Source organism: Lissotriton helveticus, chromosome 3_1, assembly GCF_964261635.1.
Source record: "Lissotriton helveticus chromosome 3_1, aLisHel1.1, whole genome shotgun sequence".
NCBI classification, from domain to species: domain Eukaryota; kingdom Metazoa; phylum Chordata; class Amphibia; order Caudata; family Salamandridae; genus Lissotriton; species Lissotriton helveticus.
Window position 1 is genome coordinate 1,134,505,588 of NC_136061.1, and position 21,798 is coordinate 1,134,527,385.

Here is a 21,798-nt window from a genome sequence, read left to right on the forward strand (position 1 = left end):
TATTTCAATAGTACTGATAGCCCTGCGACAATATCCACATTGAGGTAGTTGGCTGTAAACGCTCACTGCCCCTGGAACCAAGGGCTTATAAACATGTTTTTTATGGGGCGTGAAGCTTCTCTCATACTATCTTCGAGTAGCCCTTTTACCTCGATCTAGTAGCTGCTTAATTTATTCTCGTGTCAGTTGTTTGAAAATGTTCATTTGTTGAAGTGATGGGATGTGATATTCAAAGTACCCATTACTTTCCATAGGGCTAACTGTACAATGATAGTTCTCAACTTAGCACCGGTCATGCCTGCTCTCTAATTTACCTATTCTCAACTGAGGTGTAAATAAAATGTAATTTTACACCTCTTTAGATCTAAGATTGGTAGGTGATAGTGGAGTGGGTCAGAGGAATCTTATGCTAAATCTTGCAACTCAATGGTTTTCTTCCTTTGGATTCATCAAATCCCATCTCCATACCAGCAAATTTGCTTTGTGGGTCTGTATTTTTGTCATTTTTGTAACTGTCATGTGGAATAAAAGTATTGAACAGAAAAGCTGTTGGCTGGTTTCTGTTGTAGGTTCAGATCACCACTTGGGAAGTATTTGTGTGGTGGTGTCACTTACATATGTTCAATTATGTAGTACTGAAGTTGGTCTGGAACAATGAGTCTAAGCAAAGTGGTTAAGTTAAGAAGAGGCTGATACTACAAGGGCAATACAATTTAAATCATTGTTTTGAGTAATTCACTTTTTGTTTTAATAGGACTTGAAAATATACAACATTATGCCTAATGTGGACATTGCTGCTTAGTTGATCTTGATATATTGCTGTTTTTAGACTTTTGAAAAAAAAATATATTGTAAATATTTTAACCCTGAAAATACTCTTCTCCTCATATAGATTCGGGACAAATTTATTAAAGAACCGGCATTTGAGGACATAACGCTTGAATCTGAACGAAAACGAATATTTAAAGACTACATTCATGCACTTGAGGTATTTTTTCATTTTATGGCAGTATTCCCCCACTAATTGGTTACGTTCATGTAATTTCAGAGGCTCTTCAATGTAGTTGAAAACATGTTAACCATAAGCTAACAACCAGTTTTCCTAATTGTTTTTTTACATCCTCAGATTTTTTTACCCTGATTGGTATGGATGTAATCTTTTGTGCTTTAGTTTGCAAATCCTTCGGGCTCCCTTCGGTTCTCTTGTAGATCTCCACTTGGCTTTATTATCTAGATTGTGTCGTTTTATTGCGTCCAAGCGATCACCCTTGTGCGTAGCGGGTCCTTGGCTTGCTTCCTCGGCCTACGGACCATGCCTGACCGGGCCTCCTTTCTCCACTTCCAATGTCCTTCGGAGAATAACGTGCTATTTGAACTAACTCCCTTCCACTTCTGTTCAAACTGTCACTCTAAGTATCCCCATACTGACCAACTCAGTTTGCAACCAATGCCTCTCATCCGATCATAAAGAGGAAAGCTGTGAGGCCTGTAAGTCAAAGTAATCCGAAAGTATTTTTAAAAAGTAAATGTGTAATTTAAGCTGCTTTTTTACATTATATCAACCTGTAACAATTGCAAATCCATCTTCAATTGCATTGCTGCCTAAAGGCTTACAATTGAAAGTATATTCAGGGGTGCGTAATTTAATACAATATCTACATGTCCATGGGGCGGGCTGCATCATAAATTTACTTGTCTTGTAACAATATCCACTTGCCCCTTTGGTGCCATGTAGTGAGGCGACAAATTATGGCAGCAATTTCCTTATATGAGAACTCTGATATAGCCTCTCTGAGTATGCCACGGCTCATACCATAGTAGTGTTTGAATACTTGCAATCCCCTTATGTTGCCATATTTTTTGCTGATCTACATATTGTGGCTGAATGTAGTGGTAAGCAATAGTTCCAGGGTTAGAATGCCCTTTTGAGTCTGTGCAAACCTACTAGCTTGCTTGTTTTAAGGGTTTTCAACAACTCTTCTCCAATCTTTTCCCATACTGAGAAATGTTGGAAATTTACCTCTGACAATAACGGATGTAAACCTTCTTCCAGGGTTGGGGAAAAAAGTGGTTTGAGGGAAAGTGAACTTGCAAACACTCAGATTTTCTCATGAGCAAATCTACACATGCACATTTGCTCATGCCAAACTGCAGTTCACAAATATTTTCTAGGAGTACTATTTCTTGTCCTACCTATATAAATCGCTGGGAATTCAGAAAAGCCGTACATACAAGGACATATAGATTGGGTGCACTTATGAGACTTTCTTTAATAATTGGGCCCCTAATTTGGTCTGGCGTTGACCATGACCTTTGGCGTTTATTAAAATGTTGTCTCTTTCTCTCTGTATCGGCTGGCTTCACTGAGAGTGATGGCATTCTGCTCTTTCACAAGGAGCATATCGGCATACAAAGTAGTTTTGTTCAGTGCCGGTAACTACTATGGCAGTGTATGCTTTTTGAGACCAAAAACAATTTTTGCTTTTGCCAATATTTGTTATAATGGTGAGGGCTCATGCCAAATAATTCACTCATTGACGAGACTAAAAAGCTAACCACCAATTTCAGACCACCTGGCTTTGCCAATGCTTGTTTATTTGTTTCCCATAATCTTATTGAAACTGGTTACTCTTATTTTCCATTACGAATATTTTTGGGAAATATTAGCATGCATCAACAAGTTACTAAATGATGATGCAAAAAAATTATACCTGATATTGTACAGTAGTTAAGCGAAACTTTTTTTCCTGCCTTCATTTTTTAATGAACATTTTATTTTTAAAGCAAAGAATCATCAATCTTGTTTTCAAACTACTGCAAATATTTGCATCAAATCAGAGCGCATTCTGGGAGCATTATGCATAGCCTTATTGCTAAACTTAGAAAACGTGTGTACACACTTTTTTTTTTTTTTTTTTTTTACTGGAACCATTGTTAGTGCAGTCAGAGCTTACAACATTTACTTAGAGTGCTCAACCTAATAATAAAGGCTTTCAATTAATGGACCATGAAATACAAGTTTGAACAACATTAATATATGGACAAAAAAATTACCTTAACTGCAGACAGTGCCCTTCCCAAATCCATAATTTGGTACTGCAAACTGGCAGCTAAAGGGTGTGTGCTGCAGGGGGTTCGTCCTACTTGTCCCAAGGACAAAATACACATGAAAACTTGTTGCCCTTGACCCCAAACAATATGTCCTGGGCGTTGGGCTATAGGAATTCCACATCCTTGATATTTTACCTACCTGTACCAAGTCCTGCTTGGTTCTAGAAATAAAATATAAGTATACCTTTTTTATACTTCCCAATTGGTCTGGATTCTGAGTGTGTGCCATCAGTCTTGATTAAGTGAATACAATAAATGCTTAAAACACCCTCTTGATAAGCCTAACTGCTCGCCCACACTACCACAAAGAGAGCTGTTGGTACTTACCTAATTAAGCCTCTGCTATTCCTCTGGGAGAGTCATTGAACTCTGTCCACATTATACCTCCCCTTGGTATAGTATATACAGAGCCAACTTCCTACAGTGTCATTACATGCCTTTCATAGTATGTAGGAATTTGACTCTGTATGTACTATACCAAAATTAGGTATAGTTTGCCCAGAGTCCAGTGGAACCCCAAAGGTAGGCAGAGGCAAAAGTAGATAGCACCTTACTCTCTATTTGTGGTAGTTTGGGCGAGCAGTAAGGCTTTATCAGAGGATAGTGTTAAGCATTTGTTGTACACACTCTGGCAGCAAATGTCACACACTCAAAGACTGAACTCAGACCAATTTGTTTGTATAAAAATATTATTCAGTTATATTTATTTTCTATTACTAAGCAAGCCTAGTACATGTAAGTGTAAATGGTACTTTTCAAGGCAGGTTGAACAATACAAGCAAGCTGAATGAAAATAACTTTCTTACAGGTTTGTAAATACTTTCAATACAGTGGAAATTACTGTTAGATTACTTTTGATTACTTTTCAGATTACTTTATGGATTATTTTTTCTACTCAATGTGATATGCCTAGATATCACACTGGGACATTTCCTATAGAAAAGGTAAGTAAAGCAATTTTTAGATATTTGCAGTTTTTCAAGTTCTCATACAAAACTAACTGCAGACAATTTTCACAAGAAAACAGTCCATGCATTCCTATGGCAAGAAATGTGGTTATCGGTTTCAGGGTATGTACTTGGGTTTGGGAGTTGGTGTTCTGGGGTTAGAACCAGGGTACCCCCAGGTCAAGGATGCACTCCCAAAGCACCCTCAGCGGCACTAGTGCGGCTGAGTGCAGAGTGCTTAGGCCCAATGTTATCCAATGGGAGATATGGGACCTTTGGTTGGTGACTGCTTAAGAGCAGGCCACAAGATTGTGGGAGCAAAACTCCTGCTGTTGGGCTCAGGGCAAAGGGGGATCCGAATTAGCACCCAACGTACACCCGCCGCGGTGGCTTGGTGCAGGGGGCTGTTTGGGGCTGGTGCCGTTGATTTCAATGGGGATTCTCCAGATGCAATAAAGACTGCAGGCTTGGGGATGAAGATCTTCTGGAGGTGAACAGCGGTTGGAAAGGTAAGTTGAGATGCCTGGGGATGCTGGGATTCCGTCGGTTTGGCTACCCAAGGTCGAGGGGCATCTGGTGCAGGGGTGTCTTTAGGCTTTGGGGTTTCTTACCAGCTCCGGTCACGTTAGGAGGATCCTCCAGAAGGGGCTACAGGTTTCGCGTGGAGATTCGAGGCAGGGCAGATATAACCAGATCTCAGGTCAGATATCACTGGGAATACCTTCTCGTGGTGTTGGGCTACTCGAACTCGGGCCTTGGGCATTGGGTGCAGAGTGGTGCAGGCTCGTGGATTTGCCCAGAGCTTGTGGGTAAGCAAATCCAGTGTTCACAGGAGACAGTCTTTGGTTTGGAAAGCAGGGCAGGTCCTTCGGGTTCTTGAGGCTGCTGGCTGCAGGACACATTGGGATTTTGCTGGAGCAAGTTCGAGGGGCGGACAGGCCGGTAGGGCTGACGCCAAGTCAGTGGGCATCCTCCTCTTCCTAGTTTCAGCATGGCTTCTTCGGTCCTTCTTCTCTTCTGGTTGGTTCTTGTTTGAGGTGGCACGTTTTGGGGTTGCCCCTAACTGCTAGAATTAGGGCATTACAGGTAAGTAAAGGTTGGGACCAATGGGTCCCTTCCTTGGGGTGGATACACCGCCTATTATGCCACCCTACAGTGGGAGGGGGGCATATGCCTCTCTCTGGTTGGCTGGGTCCCCCCCACCTGCGAGATGGCGGGTACTGAGAGTTGTGCTTCACCTCGCCTTCCCTCCCCGAGGGGTGGGGTTGGCTAAGGTAGGCACACCACACTTCCTCACTTGGTTTCCCCGCTGATTCTCCTGCCCAAAGTGTCAGTCAGAACCGGTGGGAGCCAGTTGCAGGAAGCAGCAAAGGTCTGGCGAAGCTCACAAAGACGGCAAGCCTTTGAAGCTTCCCCTTCGTGGACCCTGCCAAGCCTAGGGAGGAGGCTTGGTACCTCGTCCCAGGATATGCATTGTTTCAGATCCTCCAGAGCAGCAGGATCTTGACCCAGGGGTCCAGAACATGTCTGGTTGTAGCAGCTGGCGAGCAGCCACTCAGCCAGGACACTAGAGTTGGGTCCTTTTTCTTGGGGCATCTCTAAGATGCCTTCGGAGTGCATTGTTCGTTAAATCCCACACTGGAATCAGTGTGGGTTTAATGTGCTGAGAAGCTCAATACCAAGCTTCCCATTTTTCAGTAAAGCCATAATGGTGCTGTGGAGTTCGTAATGACAAAATCCCAGCACTATATACTCTTACTGGCATTACTGCACTTACAATGTTGTAGAATTTGCTTACACTGTACGGGCACAGAGCTCATGCACCTGTACCCTCACCACTGGTATAGTTCACCCAGCTAGAGGGTTATCTGGCAGATGCCAGGACAGTGGGTTGTAGGCATGGCCCACAGAATGTGTGCCATGTTAACTCTTCACTTTGTTCTGCACCAAAACATGCAGCCTGCAATTTATTTTATTTAGAAGATTTATAAATTGCACAGCTACCCAACAGGGCTTCCCAGCGCTAAGCAGGACAAGCGAGGATGCAGCTAGTTGGAGGAGAGGAAATGAAACCTGGCTATAAAGAAAGGTCTTGAGTTTTTTGCGAAAGGCTAAAAGACTGACAGATCCTACGTTCCAAAGGAAGAGAATTCCACACTTTAGGTACAAGGTAGGAGAACAGCGGCCTCTCTTATGCGTCTGCCGCACTCTGGGAACTGAGAAAAGAGAGCGGCTGGGCGATCTCATTTGGCGGGTGCGTAGGGAAGGCTTGGCAAGGCTTTGTATGTACGAGGGTGCCAAGCCATGCTGAGTTCGAAACATAAAGCATAGGGCCTTGAACTCCATACGTTTGTTTACCTTGAGCCAGTGAAGTTTATGGAGCAGAGCGGAAACAAAGGCGTGACGAGGCAACTGAAAAAGCAGACAAGCCTCCGCATTTTGGATGAGCTGAAGATGACGAGCGTAGGTCTTGTCCGCGCCCAAATACAGTACATTGCCATAATCAATTCTGGAGATCACTAAAGCCTGCAGTACGGTTCTTTAGGCTTCAGGTGGAATTAACCAGAGGATTTTTTTTAGCCACTTGAGGACCGCAAAGCAAGCTGTGGTGACTCCAGACACTTGGTCTCCGAGAGAAAGCTTACTATCAGTGGTAAAATCCAAGTTGTTAACCTTCGAGACCAGATCAAGTAAAGGTCCCAAGGATACAGGCCAGTGGCTAGCTCCCCAGAGTTTGGGATTGGTGCCCAAGATGAAGACCTCAGTCTTGGAGCCGTTCAGCTTTAAAGCATTGCTGGACATCCACAAGGAAATATGATGCACTCCAAGCTGGAGGAATGAAGGGTCCTGATGCTGAGCAGAAGAAAGAGAGAAAATGATCCGAGTATCATCCATGTAAGGGAAGATGGTCAACCCAGATTTTTCTGCAATGTCTGCCAGAGGGCGAACGTAGAGATTAAAAAGTGGAGGACTCCAGGTCGAGCCTTGCGGTACTCCTGATGTTAAAGCTACTGAGTTTGATTTAGTTGTATGTGAGAAGACTTGGAAAGAGCGATACTCTAAATAAAGAGATCCGCCACTGCAAGGCCACACCTACAATGCCTGATGCTTCAAGGCGATCCACCAGGATGGAGTGTAAGACTGTCTCGAAAGCTACGCTCAAATCCAATAGGGTGAGCGCTGCCGTACCACCACAGTCAAGCTGCTGCCTGACATTCTCCGTGACCCCATGCAGAGCCGATTCGGGATTATGACCAGGACGAAAACCTGACTGTGACGGATGGAATAACTTGTGCAATTTCACATGTGCGGAAAGTTGTGAATTAATGCACCTTTCCAGTACTTTGGAAAAGATTGAAAGAAGAGCTATGGTCCGGTAATTTGACCAACATAGGGGATCCAGGCCGGTCTTTTTAGTAAAGGGAGCACAAGAGTGTGTTTCCAATCCCGGGGTACCTGCCCATGATTTAAGGAGAAATTAAGAAGAGGAAGAATCACGGCAATGGCAGATTCGTCCCGAAGTCTGAGCTAGATGGAGGGAGAGGATCAAGTGGGGAGCCAGACTTGATGGTTCCCAGCAAACATTGAAGAGAAGTCAAATCAAGTGGGAGCCAGGCCTCAACTTGACTGGGCGCAACAGATAAGAGGACTGGGGGGGACAGTATTGACCCTGTCAGAGAGTTAAGTGTTAGGTAAGATGAAGTTATCATGACGGGAAGAATCAGAGTCAAGCTGACGGTGGATTGACGCAACTTTATTGTTAAAGAACATTGCAAGTTTGTTACATTGATGTAGCAAAAGTGAAGGGGACAGCAGGAAAGAGCTTAATGCAGAAAGTTCTGTTACAACTTTAAATAGGTTTTTCTGGCAATTTTGGGCAGTCCTGATCCTATCCGTATAAAAGGAAGAACGCGTCTATTTGCAAAGTACACTGTATTTTTTTCAGTGCCTCGAGATAGGCAACCTTAGCTTCTGGTGCGTAGGGCTTCCTCCACTGTCTCTCCAATACTTTACAGTGTTTTTTGTCAAGTTTGAAAGAGGCGTTAAACCACCGTACAGGAGGAAGCACTCTAGGTTGAGATTAGGTGGAGAGAAGCAGACTAGAATCAATAGCCACCGACCATCATTGCTGTACCAAGAGTTGATCCGGGTCCAGTTGAGATATAGTAGAAGGCATTGTATTAAAGAGCTGCTTAGTAAGAGCCTTCATATCGAGTTTGGACCAGTTCCTCATTTGCGGCATGACAGAAAGTTGAGGTAAAGGGGACGGGGAAGAAATAATGGAGAAAGGAACAGCAAAGGGGTCCAACCAACCAAGTTGAATAGGAGGTGCGGTGGACAAGGTTAGGAGATTAGAAAAAATAGGGTCCATAAGATGCCCTGCTGAATGTGCGGTTAGGGAATTGATCAGTGAAAGGTTCAGGATCTTCAGATCGTCCATGAGGGTTAAAGCAGATTTGTTGTTCGGATCGGCAAGATGGAAATTTAGATCACCGAGCACTGAGAAATTTGCCACCCAGAGAACCTGATGGGTTAGTGATTCAGCAAGGGTGGAACCCCAATTGTTAGATGGCCCAGGGGGGAGATGGATAAGAGCACCACCGAAGGTGAATTTGGGGGAGAAAGGAATAGAAAAAAGCAAGGCTTCGCAATTAGGAATCATGAGTGCCTCAATTGTACAATTATAATTATTTTTTTTAAAACCATGATCACCCTGCCACTAGTTTTCTGTGGTCTGTTGATACCTAGCAGCGCAACGTTCTTAGGAAGCGCCGCAATCACATCTGGCATGGACCCAGCATGAAGCCAGGTCTCCGTTAAAAAAGAAAAAAAAAATTCGGATCCCTATTGATGAGGAAGTGAAATAGGTGCAACTGATGTTTAGGAAGCGAGTGACAATTAAGACTAAAACCGCCAAAATCCTTGGGTCGGAAAAAACGGTCTTATCGGGTGCTGAAGTGTGGGAGGCCTCCATATCAGATGGAGGGTGGGGCCCAGTCCGAGAAGGAGAGGGATTTTTTTTAAATCAAATTGGCAATTAATACATTGCCTAATGCATGTATCTGGAGTAAGAACCTGGCAGCAAGTGTTAGGGGTGGGTCGAAGTCTGAAAAGGGCCTGAGAAGAGTAGATAAGACAGGGATGTAAGGAAAATTAACAGTGATTCTGGCCACGGCCGGACAGGCGCAGATGGGCTTGCCTTTGGCACGTTTGCCACGGCATGAATTTAAAATAGTGTGATGCCAGAAGTGCCATAAATCACTGGCCTGACTGGTTTTGTGACACCCTCCGCACGAACGGCACACAGCTGTGGCAGAACGGTGCCGAACCAGATGAAAACAGGGAGTGCGAACATAGTGTGCAAGCACATAAGTTAAACACACTACACTTACAATCCCCCAAGTCTTTCCCCCGCAGTAATCCACAGAACTGTGCAATAAACAGTGCAAAGTACTGAAAACACAAGCTAAAATAAGTAAGTGGCTAAAAGGGTAAAAAGTCTGAAAATTAGTCAGAAAAAACGGCAAGGTAACCGCAACTGACTCACTCATGTATTGTATTGTAATAGCATTTATGTAGCGCTTACTACCCCTGATGAGTCGTCGCATCACTTTTTTGACGAGTAGCACGCTACTCTGGAACCCATCAGGATTAGTGTTGAATTAGTATGGTGAAACATGAAAGTAATTTTAGTGGTAGATATGTTAGTCCGTTATTTGGATTGAGAAGGGTTGGGAGGGGTACAAAAGTTTAGAAAGGTTTGTTTTAGGGGATCTGTATAGTAAGAGGTGTCAGATGATGAAAGGAGGGGTAGAGTAGGAAAGAGACTAGAAAGGGTTATTTTCGGGATCATAGTAGTGGTATGGGGTTTGGGAGACATGAGAGTGGATGTAGAGGATATATTGATAGCTGTATAGGAAGAGAGATAGGCTAGTGCATTGGAAAGAGTAGTAGAAAGAAGTTTGAGATGAGACAGAAGTTGGGCTAGTAGATATATTGAGCGAAGTATAGGCTGAGAAATAGGGTAGTACATTGGAAATGCTAAATTAGAAGAATGTAATAAATATATAGCTCCATAAGTTAATTGAAAGTATATAGATACATAAAGGAGGGAAGAGGCAGGGGGCTGGTTTCACTGGCTTGTGAACACAAAATGGTGGCGGAGGGTGCACAGTTTTAACATACAGGTCTTAGCACAGAGCAAAGTAGAAATTTGGAGGGAAAACTGAATTGTTACCAGGAATGAGGGGGATAAACTACAGAGTTTGGACTGCAAATCCCACAATTCAACACGGTAAATGGAAGCCATCATGGGCAGGAATAACCACACGTTTAAAACACAAAACGGGTAATAAAATATGCAATCACAGGCAATTTAAATCTACATTTTTACACTGTAACAACCACAGGCAAAGACAGTAATCACAGAAAGGGAAAATCGTTTTTTTTTTAACAACTTTTGTTTTGGGGAAGAGACCACTCTAGTCTGCCTCCTTACCACTTCCTGGACTCTGCTCACTGTAATCTGGGGGCACAGGTAGGGTGCAACTCACAAGATGGAGGAGAATGATTTGGGGTGCACCCAACAAAGCCTTAAGGGGCCAGGGCAGGTGTGAGAGAAGGGCTCAGAGTTGCCTGGTAGCTGAATAGCCAATCCCCAGTCCTGGGTCTGCTGGCCTGGGGGTGGGGGCTGGGGAGCTGCTTCTCCTGTTCAGAATCTCCTAGGAGACAGTGTTTGTGTAAAGATACAGGGCTTCTAAGGGTAGCACAATAAGTGCTGCAGCCCTTAGATGGCTTCTGTGCCCACAGTGCGCTTGGTACCTGTGGTACCATTTACAAGGGACTGACATGTGGCCAGAGAGTGACAATTGGGTTTTGTCTCAATGCAGTTTAGGGAAAGAACATAGGCCCTGGATACCTGTTTGGCAAGAGCCCAGGGCACACTCAAAGTACATCAGCAGTTTGGGAAAGGGATTTATGCCTATGCTTCCCCCCCCATTCTATTAATTCCCAGGGTACTAACCAAGATTAAATCGGAAGGCTGTCGCCTGATCCTGATAGCACCACGTTGGCCCAGACAATTCTGGTTCCCAGAACTACTTCTACTATCAGTCGAAACCCATTCGCCTGTTGCCATCCTCAACGATGTTATCGAGGGCCAAGTGAGCCATCCAGACCCTCACTGGCTTCACTTGAACGCATGGCTCCTGAATTCCTTGAATTTAAGGACTTAAAGATACCACAAGAGTGCAGAGATCGTTGCCAAATCCTGTGCTGAAAGCACTATCAAAACATATTGTTTGAAATGGAGACGATTGTTTCTGGTGCGAAAGGAATAACGTTCACCCACTCCAAGCTCCTGCTGAACAGATTTTGCCATATCTCTTTTCTCTGGCCAAATCGTGTCTCACTTTCTCTTCAGTAAACGTTCACCTGGCTGCAATTTCCCGGTACAGGAAATCTCCTCAGATTCCTTCTCGCTGTACATCTAATCTCATAAAGCATTTAATGAGGTCTATTCAGTGCTTTTCCTACAGTGCACGTGCCTCCTTCAGAGTGGAAACTCAATGTGGTTCTGGTGCAGTTAATGAGACAACCATTTGAACCAATTTAAATTTCTCACACGGAAAGTATCCCTCTTGCTAGCTCTTACTTCTGCAAGTGAGTGAGATACAAGCCTTTACAGTCAAAGAACCTTTTCTACATTTCACTGAAAATGACATATCTCTACAGACTAACCCAACGTTCATTCCAAAAGTACCAACTCAATTTTACCTCAACGAGCTAGTGATATTCCTGTCTTTATTTCCAAACTCATCTAGTCCAGCAGAACCTTCCTTGCATACGTTTGATATCAAAAGATGCTTGGATTTTTATCTTCACAAGACAAAGGAAATAAGGAAAACAGATCAGCTCCTAGTAGCTTAAGGACAAGGATAGCAGTAACTTAGGCCACGATCGCCAGATGGGTCGCATCTGTGATACATTTCTGCCACGAAAAGGCTAACAAACCTGTGACAGTGAGGGCTAAAGCACACTCCACAAGAACAGTCTCTGCATCTGCAGCCGTATTTGCAGGAGTGACATTAGACAAGATATGCCGTGCTGCGACATGGAAGAATGTCCACACATTAATGAAATGCTACTGCCTGCAATCTGCACAAGAGGATGCAGCATTTGGCCAAGCTGTACTGCTTCATCTCTTTAACTAAGGTCAGCCTCTATATTTTACATAAGAGGAATTCTTTCTTTTTAATCAAGGTAAATGATCATGTAACTATTTGACAATTTGTACCATAATATGGTTTGTGATGTATCTTTGGATATTTACCTCAACATTACTGGTTTTAATATTTCAATATACTGTAACGTTTAGCACATGCATTGTGTAAAGTATAGTGGATAATTATTGGGAGTTTAAAATTACATGTCTCCCACATTCCGCTAACAGTACAGTTATGGTACTGCTTGCTATTTTGATTCAGGCATGTGAATCTATGAAAATACCCCAATACTGGATAAGAAAGCAAGTTACTTACCTGTAACTACGGTTATCCAGTATTATCTTTCACAGTCACATGCAACCCACCCTCCTTCCCGTGGAGTCGGTTCTCATTGATTTTGGGATCCTTGCTTCTGTAGTAGGAGATCTGTGCATAGTCCTAATCTAGTGAATAGTCCCGCCCATGTGCGTGGACCCCGGAGCAATCAAAAAAAATCTCTTAAGCTGTCTTCATTGCAGTCCTACATAGACACTTAAGAGAAAATTAAAGACAATAATGCAGCCTGTACCCACAAGGCTATACTGTCCGGTACTTCAGCTAGAAATGCCAAGGATATAACACCAATAACACATTTAATAAAATTTGTCAAGTTTCACCTATAGAGAAACTTTCCTCCCCTCACCAAATCCTTGGAATGATAGAGAGGAAGGGATGGACAGACAAGCCTCCATAGGCTGCCATTATGTGTCTGGAAAAGGGATATCGTGCCTTTAAGGAACTCTCTAGAGACCCTCGGTATTCCAGCATGCACATCCCACTCCTTTTACTTTCAGTTCTTTTTTCCGGCTCCTGCTAGCAGGACCCTGGAGCATTGAGCTCTCCCTTTTTGGGTGTTTTGTGTAATTTTTGACACTTTTGAAGTGTTAGTGTGTTCACTCGACGTATTCTTGCTTCTTCTTCACTTTGCTGGAGTTTTGTGGTGGTTTTGGCCGCTCTTTTTTCAAATATGTCTGCCTTCTTTGAGAAATGTCTAGAGTGTGCCAGGAAGAAGGCAAGATCTGATCCACACAGGGTGTGTATCCTGTGTCTCCCTTCATCTCATGTTCCTGGGACTTGTCAGATCTGCCTGCAGTTTTCCAGTAGGACCCTGAAGGACCGAGAGAAGATCAGTCTCCAAGGACTGGAGCAATGAAAGCAGCAAAGTCAAGGTGGGTCTGGGCAGGAAGGGGCTTCTTCCTCTGCCCGTGCTGCTGCCTCTGGGGGGGCTCCCCAGTAAGGAGAAGGCCAGAAAACGCTACCAGTCTCCGTCTGCGTCGATAGCCTCGGCGTCGAGAGGAATGACCACGGTCTGCTCCCCGTCTCCCCAGGGCTCTGGGTCGAAGCGACGCGACGTTCAACGTCGAGGGGATTGACGTCGAGACTCCCGACGAGGTCGACGTCGAGGACTGCTTCGTCGTCAATCCATCATCGACGGCGAGAGGGTTCAAGGAGGCGCAGGCGCTCGCCGTCGAGGCGTCCCTGTCGTTCGACGTCGAGTAGGAGATCATCGACGCCGAGGAGGAGATCATCGACGCCGAGGAGGAGATCATCGACGCCGAGGAGGAGATCATCGACGCCGAGGAGGAGATCATCGACGCCGAGGAGGAGATCGTCGACGCCGAGGAGGAGATCGTCGACGCCGAGGAGGAGATCGTCGACGCCGAGGAGGAGATCGTCGACGCCGAGGAGGCGATCCTCGACGCCGAGGAGGCGATCCTCGACGCCGAGGAGGCGATCCTCGACGCCGAGGAGGCGTTCCTCGACGCCGAGGAGGCGTTCCTCGGCGTCGAGACGACTGTCAAAAAGGCGCTCAGCGTCGAGGTGGAAAGCATCGTCCTCCAGGAGACGTTCCAAGGCCAGGGCTGTGTCCTCGGTTTCCACAAGTCCACGGTTGTGGCGGCACCGTCTCTCGGCTACCAGGGGTACGCCCTCTAGGTCCCCCACTTCAGGTCAGGCGAAGAAAAGAGAGAGAGGGGAAGAGGCTCCGGGCTCGGAGCACTCAAGTCTATTCGCCCTCCAAGCCGAGGTCACCTACACCTCCTCCGTTACCCAAGGACCCTCCTCCACGTAACCCGAAGCCTCCTCTGCCACCTGTGCCCAGCAGCAGGAGGTCAGACTTGTGTCTGTGGTGGCAGCATCCATTTTGTGATGCTGAGGCTCGAGTTAACTTTAACCGGGGTTCACAGTTACATACATGTCGTGCCCCTCTAGAAGGGTGGAATGCTACCCCCGTCGCCAGAATTGGCGAGGGGGTAGTATTCCAAATCGTATGACACATTACTCGACATGTTTTGATAATGTTATACCAGAGTTGGCATTTAACCGCGAGGTTGATAATGCACTTAAGAGTATATGATATAGCGTTATCATGGAACAGCTATTAGGACTTGGTTCCGCAAGCTGCAAACGGGCTCAGCTCATGCCAGAGCACCATCTCACATAATTCCAAGCACTCTGCCTTCAGGATTGATAAGGCCTTCCATAGGAGTGACTGATAGGAATATATGTGTCCATTTTAGGGTTAGATATAGGTATACTATATCTACAGCAAAGGGTGTTTACACCACCTTGCCCCAGCTGTCATGCAGCCAGTTGTGTCACATTTAGATCGCCAGCCAGGGGTGGCAGAATACATGCTTCAGCCCCTGGTAGGCCCTGGGTACACCTATGCCCTGGGTACAGGGACTGATAAGGTGGCCCAGTACCAATTGGTAAATGCACCTAAAGTACATGGAATCCATTTTAACAGAGAGAGCAGGAAGCCTGGGGTCCTGAATAGCAGGATCCCAGACCAACTAAGTCAAAAACAAGCAAAACACCAGGCAAAAAGTTGGGTGTAACCATAGTCAGATATCCACCTTCCTACAGACAACACACTAGAAAAGATGAAAAAGGACACAGACACAGCTAAGTCTATGGGTGCATTACAATCCACACAGACTAGAAGTTCTTTTCGCCCCTCCTTTTATAGAGGAGGCTCTAACCAAACAGGTGCAGATACAACATCTTTCAAAACGCACACACAGACCTCCTCTAACAAAGGCTACTTTAGAGGAGGATACAGAGGCAATAATAACAAGGGAAGAGGCAGAGGTAATAACAACAACCGCTCCTCTTCCACTCCCAAACAGTGACTTCCCTCTGCTTCCCCTACAGCATTCCACTCCTGTGGGGGGCAGATTATCACAGTTCCTACCTGTCTGGAATTCCATCACAACAGACAGGTGGGTGAGATAGATTATCCAACACGGCTACTGCCTAGAACTCACAGCAACCCCCCCAAACATACCACCCAGGCAGCGTCCAATGTCCACCTACCATATGACTCTGCTTCAACAGGAAGTTCTAGCACTTCTAGAAAAGGATGCTATTCAAGTAGTTCCCTTAGAAGAACAGGGAACAGGAGTTTACTCCTTGTACTTCCTAATCCCCAAGAAGGACGGGACATTACGACCAATTCTCGACCTCAGACCCCTCAACTATTACATACAATCAGATCATTTTCACATGATCACTCTGCAACAAGTACTCCCACTACTACAACAAGGCGATTTTCTTTCAACATTAGCCCTAAAGGACGCCTACTTTCACATTCCTATAAATCCTGCTCACAGGAAGTATCTAAGGTTTGTCATACAAGGACGGCACTATCAGTTCAAAGTTCTTCCATTTGGGGTCACAACAGCACCACGAGTGTTCACAAAGTGCTTAGCAGTAGTAGCGGCAGATACATGTCTTCCCTTATCTCGACGACTGGCTCATAAAAGCAAAATCATTCAGTCAGTGTGTCCAACACACAAAGCAAACAATTCAGCACTGCACAACTTAGGGTTTACCATAAACTACACCAAGTCGCACCTAGAGCCTTTGCACGTTCATCAGTATCTAGGAGCTACCATAGACACATCTACAGCTCTAGCGTATCCCAGTCCAGCCAGGATATAGAGCATTCAGACCTTAGTCTCCATTTTTCAACACCAGCAGTCTCTCCAAGCAAGAGTGTTCATGATACTAATAGGCATGATGGCGTCCTGCATCTTCATAGTTCCACATGCAAGACTGCAAATGCGCCCATTACAAGAATGTCTAGCGCAACAGTGGAATCAGGCTCAAGGTCAGCTCACAGACCTGGTGTTGGTAGACAGCTGTACATATCGCTCTCTGCAATGGTGGAACACCAAAAACTTGACAAGAGGACGACCGTTCCTAGAGCCTGACTGTAGAACACCTCCCAGGAATTCACATTCAGATGGCAGATCTGTTGAGTCGACAGTCACAACAGATTCACGAATGGAAGATGCATCCACAAGTTCTTCAGCCATTCTTCCAAAGGTGGGGGCATCCACAAATAGATCTCTTTGCCACCCACGAGAATACAAAATGCCGAACCTTCGCCGCCAGGTTTCCACACCCACAGTCGGAGGGGAATGCAATATGGATGAACTGGTCAGGCAGATTTGCGTACGCTTTTCCGCCTCTCCCACTAATTCCACTAGTAGTGCGCAAACTCAGACAACAGTCTCTCAAACTGATACTAGTAGCGCCCACATGGGCACGCCAGCCGTGGTTCACCACACTACTAGATCTCTCACTGGTTCCACATCAAAAATTACGGCTCACGTGCTCCCTGTTAACACAGAACCATGGAGAAATAAGACACCCAGAACCAAGCCAACTGAATTTGGCGATCTGGCTCCTGAAGTCTTAGAGTTCGGTTACTTAAACCTGCCACCAGACTGTATGAACATAATTAAAGAAGCTAGAAAACCCACTACCAGAGTGTGTTATGCCGCTAAGTGGTAAAGGTTTGCAATATACTGTAACATTAATCACATTGACCCACTGAATGCTTCCATCCAAAATATCATTTGCTACCTTCTACACCTACAAAGGTCCAATTTCGCTTATTCTTCCATACACCTGCATCTGGCAGCAATTGCAGCCTATTTACAGAATAGGCAACATCTATCTCTCTTCAGAGTACCTGCAATCAAAGCATTTATGGAAGGATTAAAACTAATAATCTCACCTAGGTTAACTGGAACCTGAACGTGGTACTTACAAGACTTATGGGACATCCTTTCGAGCCTTTACAAAAGTGTGAATTACAATTCCTAACATGGAAAACTGCTTTCCTTGTTGCCATCACCTCTCTCAGAAGAGTTAGTGAAATACAAGCATTCACAATACAAGAACCATTTTTTCAAATACATCCTAACAAAGTGGTTCTCAGGCCTAATCCAAAGGTTATCACTCCTTTTTCACCTTAACCAATCAGTAGAGCTACCTGTGTTTTTCCAAAACCCAGACTCTGTTGCAGTACGGGCTTTACACACCTTAGATGTTAGGAGAGCCCTATTATACTACACAGATAGGACTAAATCCTTTCAGAAAGACAAAACAATTATTTGTATCTTTCTCTCCCCCACACAAAGGCAACCCCATCTCTAAGGGGGGAATTGCCAGGTGGATTGTAAAGTGTATACAGATATGCTATCAAAATGCTAAACGTACACTAACAGTTCCTCCTAGAGCACACTCCACTCGCAAACTAGGAGCCTCTATGGCTTTCTTAGGAAATATACCACTAGAGGACATATGCAAGGCAGCAACATGGTCTACAATACACACCTTCACTAAACACTATTGTGATGATGTGTAGGCCAAGCTGCAGTAGGCCAAGCTGTCCTTAGAACGCTATTTCAAAATACTGCAACTGATACAAGCGACCTCCGCTAGGGGAGACACTGCTGCATAATCATTGCTAAAGTGTACGATCTGCTGCTCATATGCCTCGAACGGAAAATGCTACTTACCAGTATGCATCTGTTCTTGGCATGTAGAGCTGCAGAATCGTACACGCCCTCCCACCTCCCCGGGACTTGTATCCGTTCCAGTACTCATCTTACTTAGATGCACACGCATGGACATACTTTTTCTCTTTACTTCTACTAACTCCATTTCCCATCATGGCGAAAAACAATCTGAGGATGGAGTCGATGACCATGCGCAGTATTGTCTAAGGGAGGAGTCACCTATCTCGTGACTACAAAGACTTCTTCCAAGAAGACAACAACCTGCAATCATCCGAGCCAAACACCAGGTGGCGATCTATTGCAAAAGTGTACGATTCTGCAGCTCTACATGCCAAGAACAGATGCATAATAGTAAATAGCATTTTCCTTACATTACTTTACAATATGTTGCCTTTTTTCTGGACTGTCATAATACTGCGCTGTTGCTAAAGATTATCTTTGTTTCTGAAGCATATTTCTCTCTAGTGGTGTACCATTTCTTCCCTTTAAAGGATTAATATAGGTTGTTCTGTGTGGGGGAGAGGCATGAGTCTCATACTTGCTACCTTTTGCAGAGGAATTTTATGCCTGACATTCAGGATCATTGCTCCCGTAGAGGTCAATTCCTTTCATTATCTGCCTGTCTATGGTTGCTGGTAGACAACTTTTTTCCTTGTTTCATGCCTCTAGAGGCTGTAAGTTGGGTTCACACATTGCAAAGTATGGTTCCTAGGGGGTTGGACAAATTAATGTTCGTCTCTTTCAGTGGTAGTGTCATTTACCAGACCATCAGATAATGGTCTTTATTCATATAGCAAGGACTTGTGCAGACTTTGGTTTTAGTCAGACTGTGAGCTTTAATTTTTGTTCTTGATAACTTTTATTCCACCATTTTTTAATGGTGAACTTTTAGGCGACTTGAATTATTCTTACTGGTTGGATGCTGTTTGCTTTTCTTAGGGTATTATTCCCCTATAGTTACATCGTGTTATGTTACTGTTGCCTGCTGATTCATTCTCTATTTTCGATCTGTTAATATAAATTCTCTTTTGTTGATGCAATAGGAGTTTACTTATTTTACCTGTGTGTGTGTGTGTGTGTGTGTGTGTGTGTGCATGCGTGTGTGTGTATGTATGTATGTATATATGTATATATATATATATATATATATATGTGTGTGTGTATATATATATTCACTGAAAAAACCATAGGTTTCACACCAGTTATAGTTAGGTGAAAATTTTACTCGCATAAAACCATTGAAATTCCCACGTTATAGTTAGTTGGACTCACTATAACTTGCGCGTGCAATGCACTGCTGATGACGTCACATATTACATCACTCATGACATGGTCAGTGACATCACTCATGACATCACTGATGACATCTCAAATGACATCACTGATGACAACATCCTTGTGACAAAGTGGCAGACCTCCTATCAGCATAAAATAACCTTTGACACACACATTCAAAAATAGAAACTAACATTTTCTTAAAAAAGGAGAAACCAATACCAATTACAACAACTTATTAGGTAATTCCAACATCTACATACACATCCACTCATTCACCAACAGTTCTATATAGTCACTCATGCATGTACTTGCTCATCATATGTACTCATACACCTATACATCCTGTTACACACTAATACTCATCCATATAGTTACTCACACACAAATTCACACATGCAAATAAACTATCAAAAAAACATTTACTTGATTATACTGCTATATACACACCACTACACATACTTCTACAGAAACGGAAACATATTTACTCTCTTAAACAATCAATTATAAAAACACATACTCACTAACCCACCCATACACACAATCATCCACCAATACAGTCTTGGACACATGCTGTCTTCAAAATACATACAAATAGTGAGTCACTCATTCATGCATCTGTGCTCTAAGTAATATCCCCCACCGAACCATAGAGACACTGATACTGATACTCAAAAAAACAACTAATAACCCATATACACACTCATGTAGCTACCCACCAACCCATGCAGCCACTTATACATAAAGTGAGACACAGATACAGATATTTAAATATTTAAACATTACTCGCTAATGTATGTATTCACAAAGATACATTTAATAAGTCAGTTAACCAATCAATTTTACACAAAAAACATCCATTTAGACATTTATTTACCCATTTATTCTTCCATCAACCTTTAGATATACATATATAGAAAATATTTATTTTTCAGAAAGATACACATTCACTGGATGATGTCATCAGTGATGTCATTTGAGATGTCATCAGTGATGTCATGAGTGATGTCACTGACCATGTCATGAGTGATGTAATATGTGACGTCATCAGCAGTGCATTGCACGCGCAAGTTATAGTGAGTCCAACTAACTATAACGTGGGAATTTCAATGGTTTTATGCGAGTAAAATTTCCACCTAACTATAACTGGTGTGAAACCTATGGTTTTTTCAGTGAATTTAATAGGTTTTTTAAATGCTAATTCCTAACTATAACTGGTGTGAAACCTATGTTTTTTTCAGTGAAAATATATATATATATATATATATATATATATATATATATATATATATATATATATATATATATATATATATATATATATATATAACATTTCTATGGCAAAATGAAACCCCTCATTTTGTTCCTTTTCAAATTAAATGTATTAAGTGTTATCACTTTATTCCAATCAAGATGATTGCAGGTGTGCCATACTTTTGTCATAAGTAAGACTGTTAGCATTCTAGTTGTTCTTTAGAACACTCTGGGACATTCTGTCATTGGGCTATAGTTGGGCTACATCTGGCTGATATTTGGGCTACATTTGGGCTCTTTTGTCTCTGGTGGCCATCTTGGGAGACTGCATATCAGAATCTTTTTTAATGAAATATAAGAGGATTTGAGAAGTCACTCAAAATGTGCCCTAATTTTTCTTTCTTCAGCACTAATCATAATTTCTATGGCAAAATGAACCCCCTCATTTTGTTCCTTTGCAAATTAAATGTTTTAAGTGTTAACACTTTATTCCAATCAAGATGACTTCAGGTGTGCCATACTTTTGTCATAAGTAAGACTGTTAGCGTTCTAGTTGTTCTTTAGAACACTCTGGGACATTCTGTCATTGGGCTATAGTTGGGCTACATCTGGCTGATATTTGGGCTACATTTGTTTTTTTTTTGTGTCTGGTGGCCATCTTTGGGCTACATTAAGCTACTTTGGGCTCTAACATCTATATAGCCCAATGTAGCCCAATATATATTTTTTCAAAGTTAATTTTCGTAAAAACCACTGGAGCATATATCTTGAGACATAGCAAAGGCACATCGGGGTACCAGTCCCTACAATTTTGCCAAGTTTGGTGGAAATCCATTCAGCCGTTCGGGCTAAAAGTGAGTCCAACCGCCCTATGAAATTAACATGGGGAAAACACGTTTTGGGACCCCCCTTTTATCTCGGCCCCCGCTTGACGGATCCCCACGAAACTTTCAGGGAAGGAGCAGGGCGCAGCGAGGCAAAGAAAATTACAGGCAGATCCCTCATTCGGCGCCAAAGTTATTCCCAATAGAATGTTGCGGATTTCCTATGGAAAACTATGCTAACTATAACTACCTATATATATATATATATATATACACACACACACACACACTTTTGTTTCCATGGGAC

At 43.5% G+C, this 21,798-nt stretch overlaps 1 protein-coding gene across 4 annotated transcripts in view; it reads left to right on the plus strand.

The window, feature by feature from the left end:
• The window catches only part of PRPF40A (pre-mRNA processing factor 40A), an 879,874-nt gene that overhangs the window by 547,125 nt on the left and 310,951 nt on the right, over positions 1 to 21,798 (plus strand). For all 4 annotated transcript variants that reach the window (XM_078681728.1, XM_078681731.1, XM_078681729.1 and 1 more), the window contains exon 22: positions 893 to 988. In XM_078681728.1, coding sequence (XP_078537854.1) covers positions 893 to 988 — 96 coding nt within the window. The remainder of the gene's footprint in view (positions 1 to 892; positions 989 to 21,798) is intronic.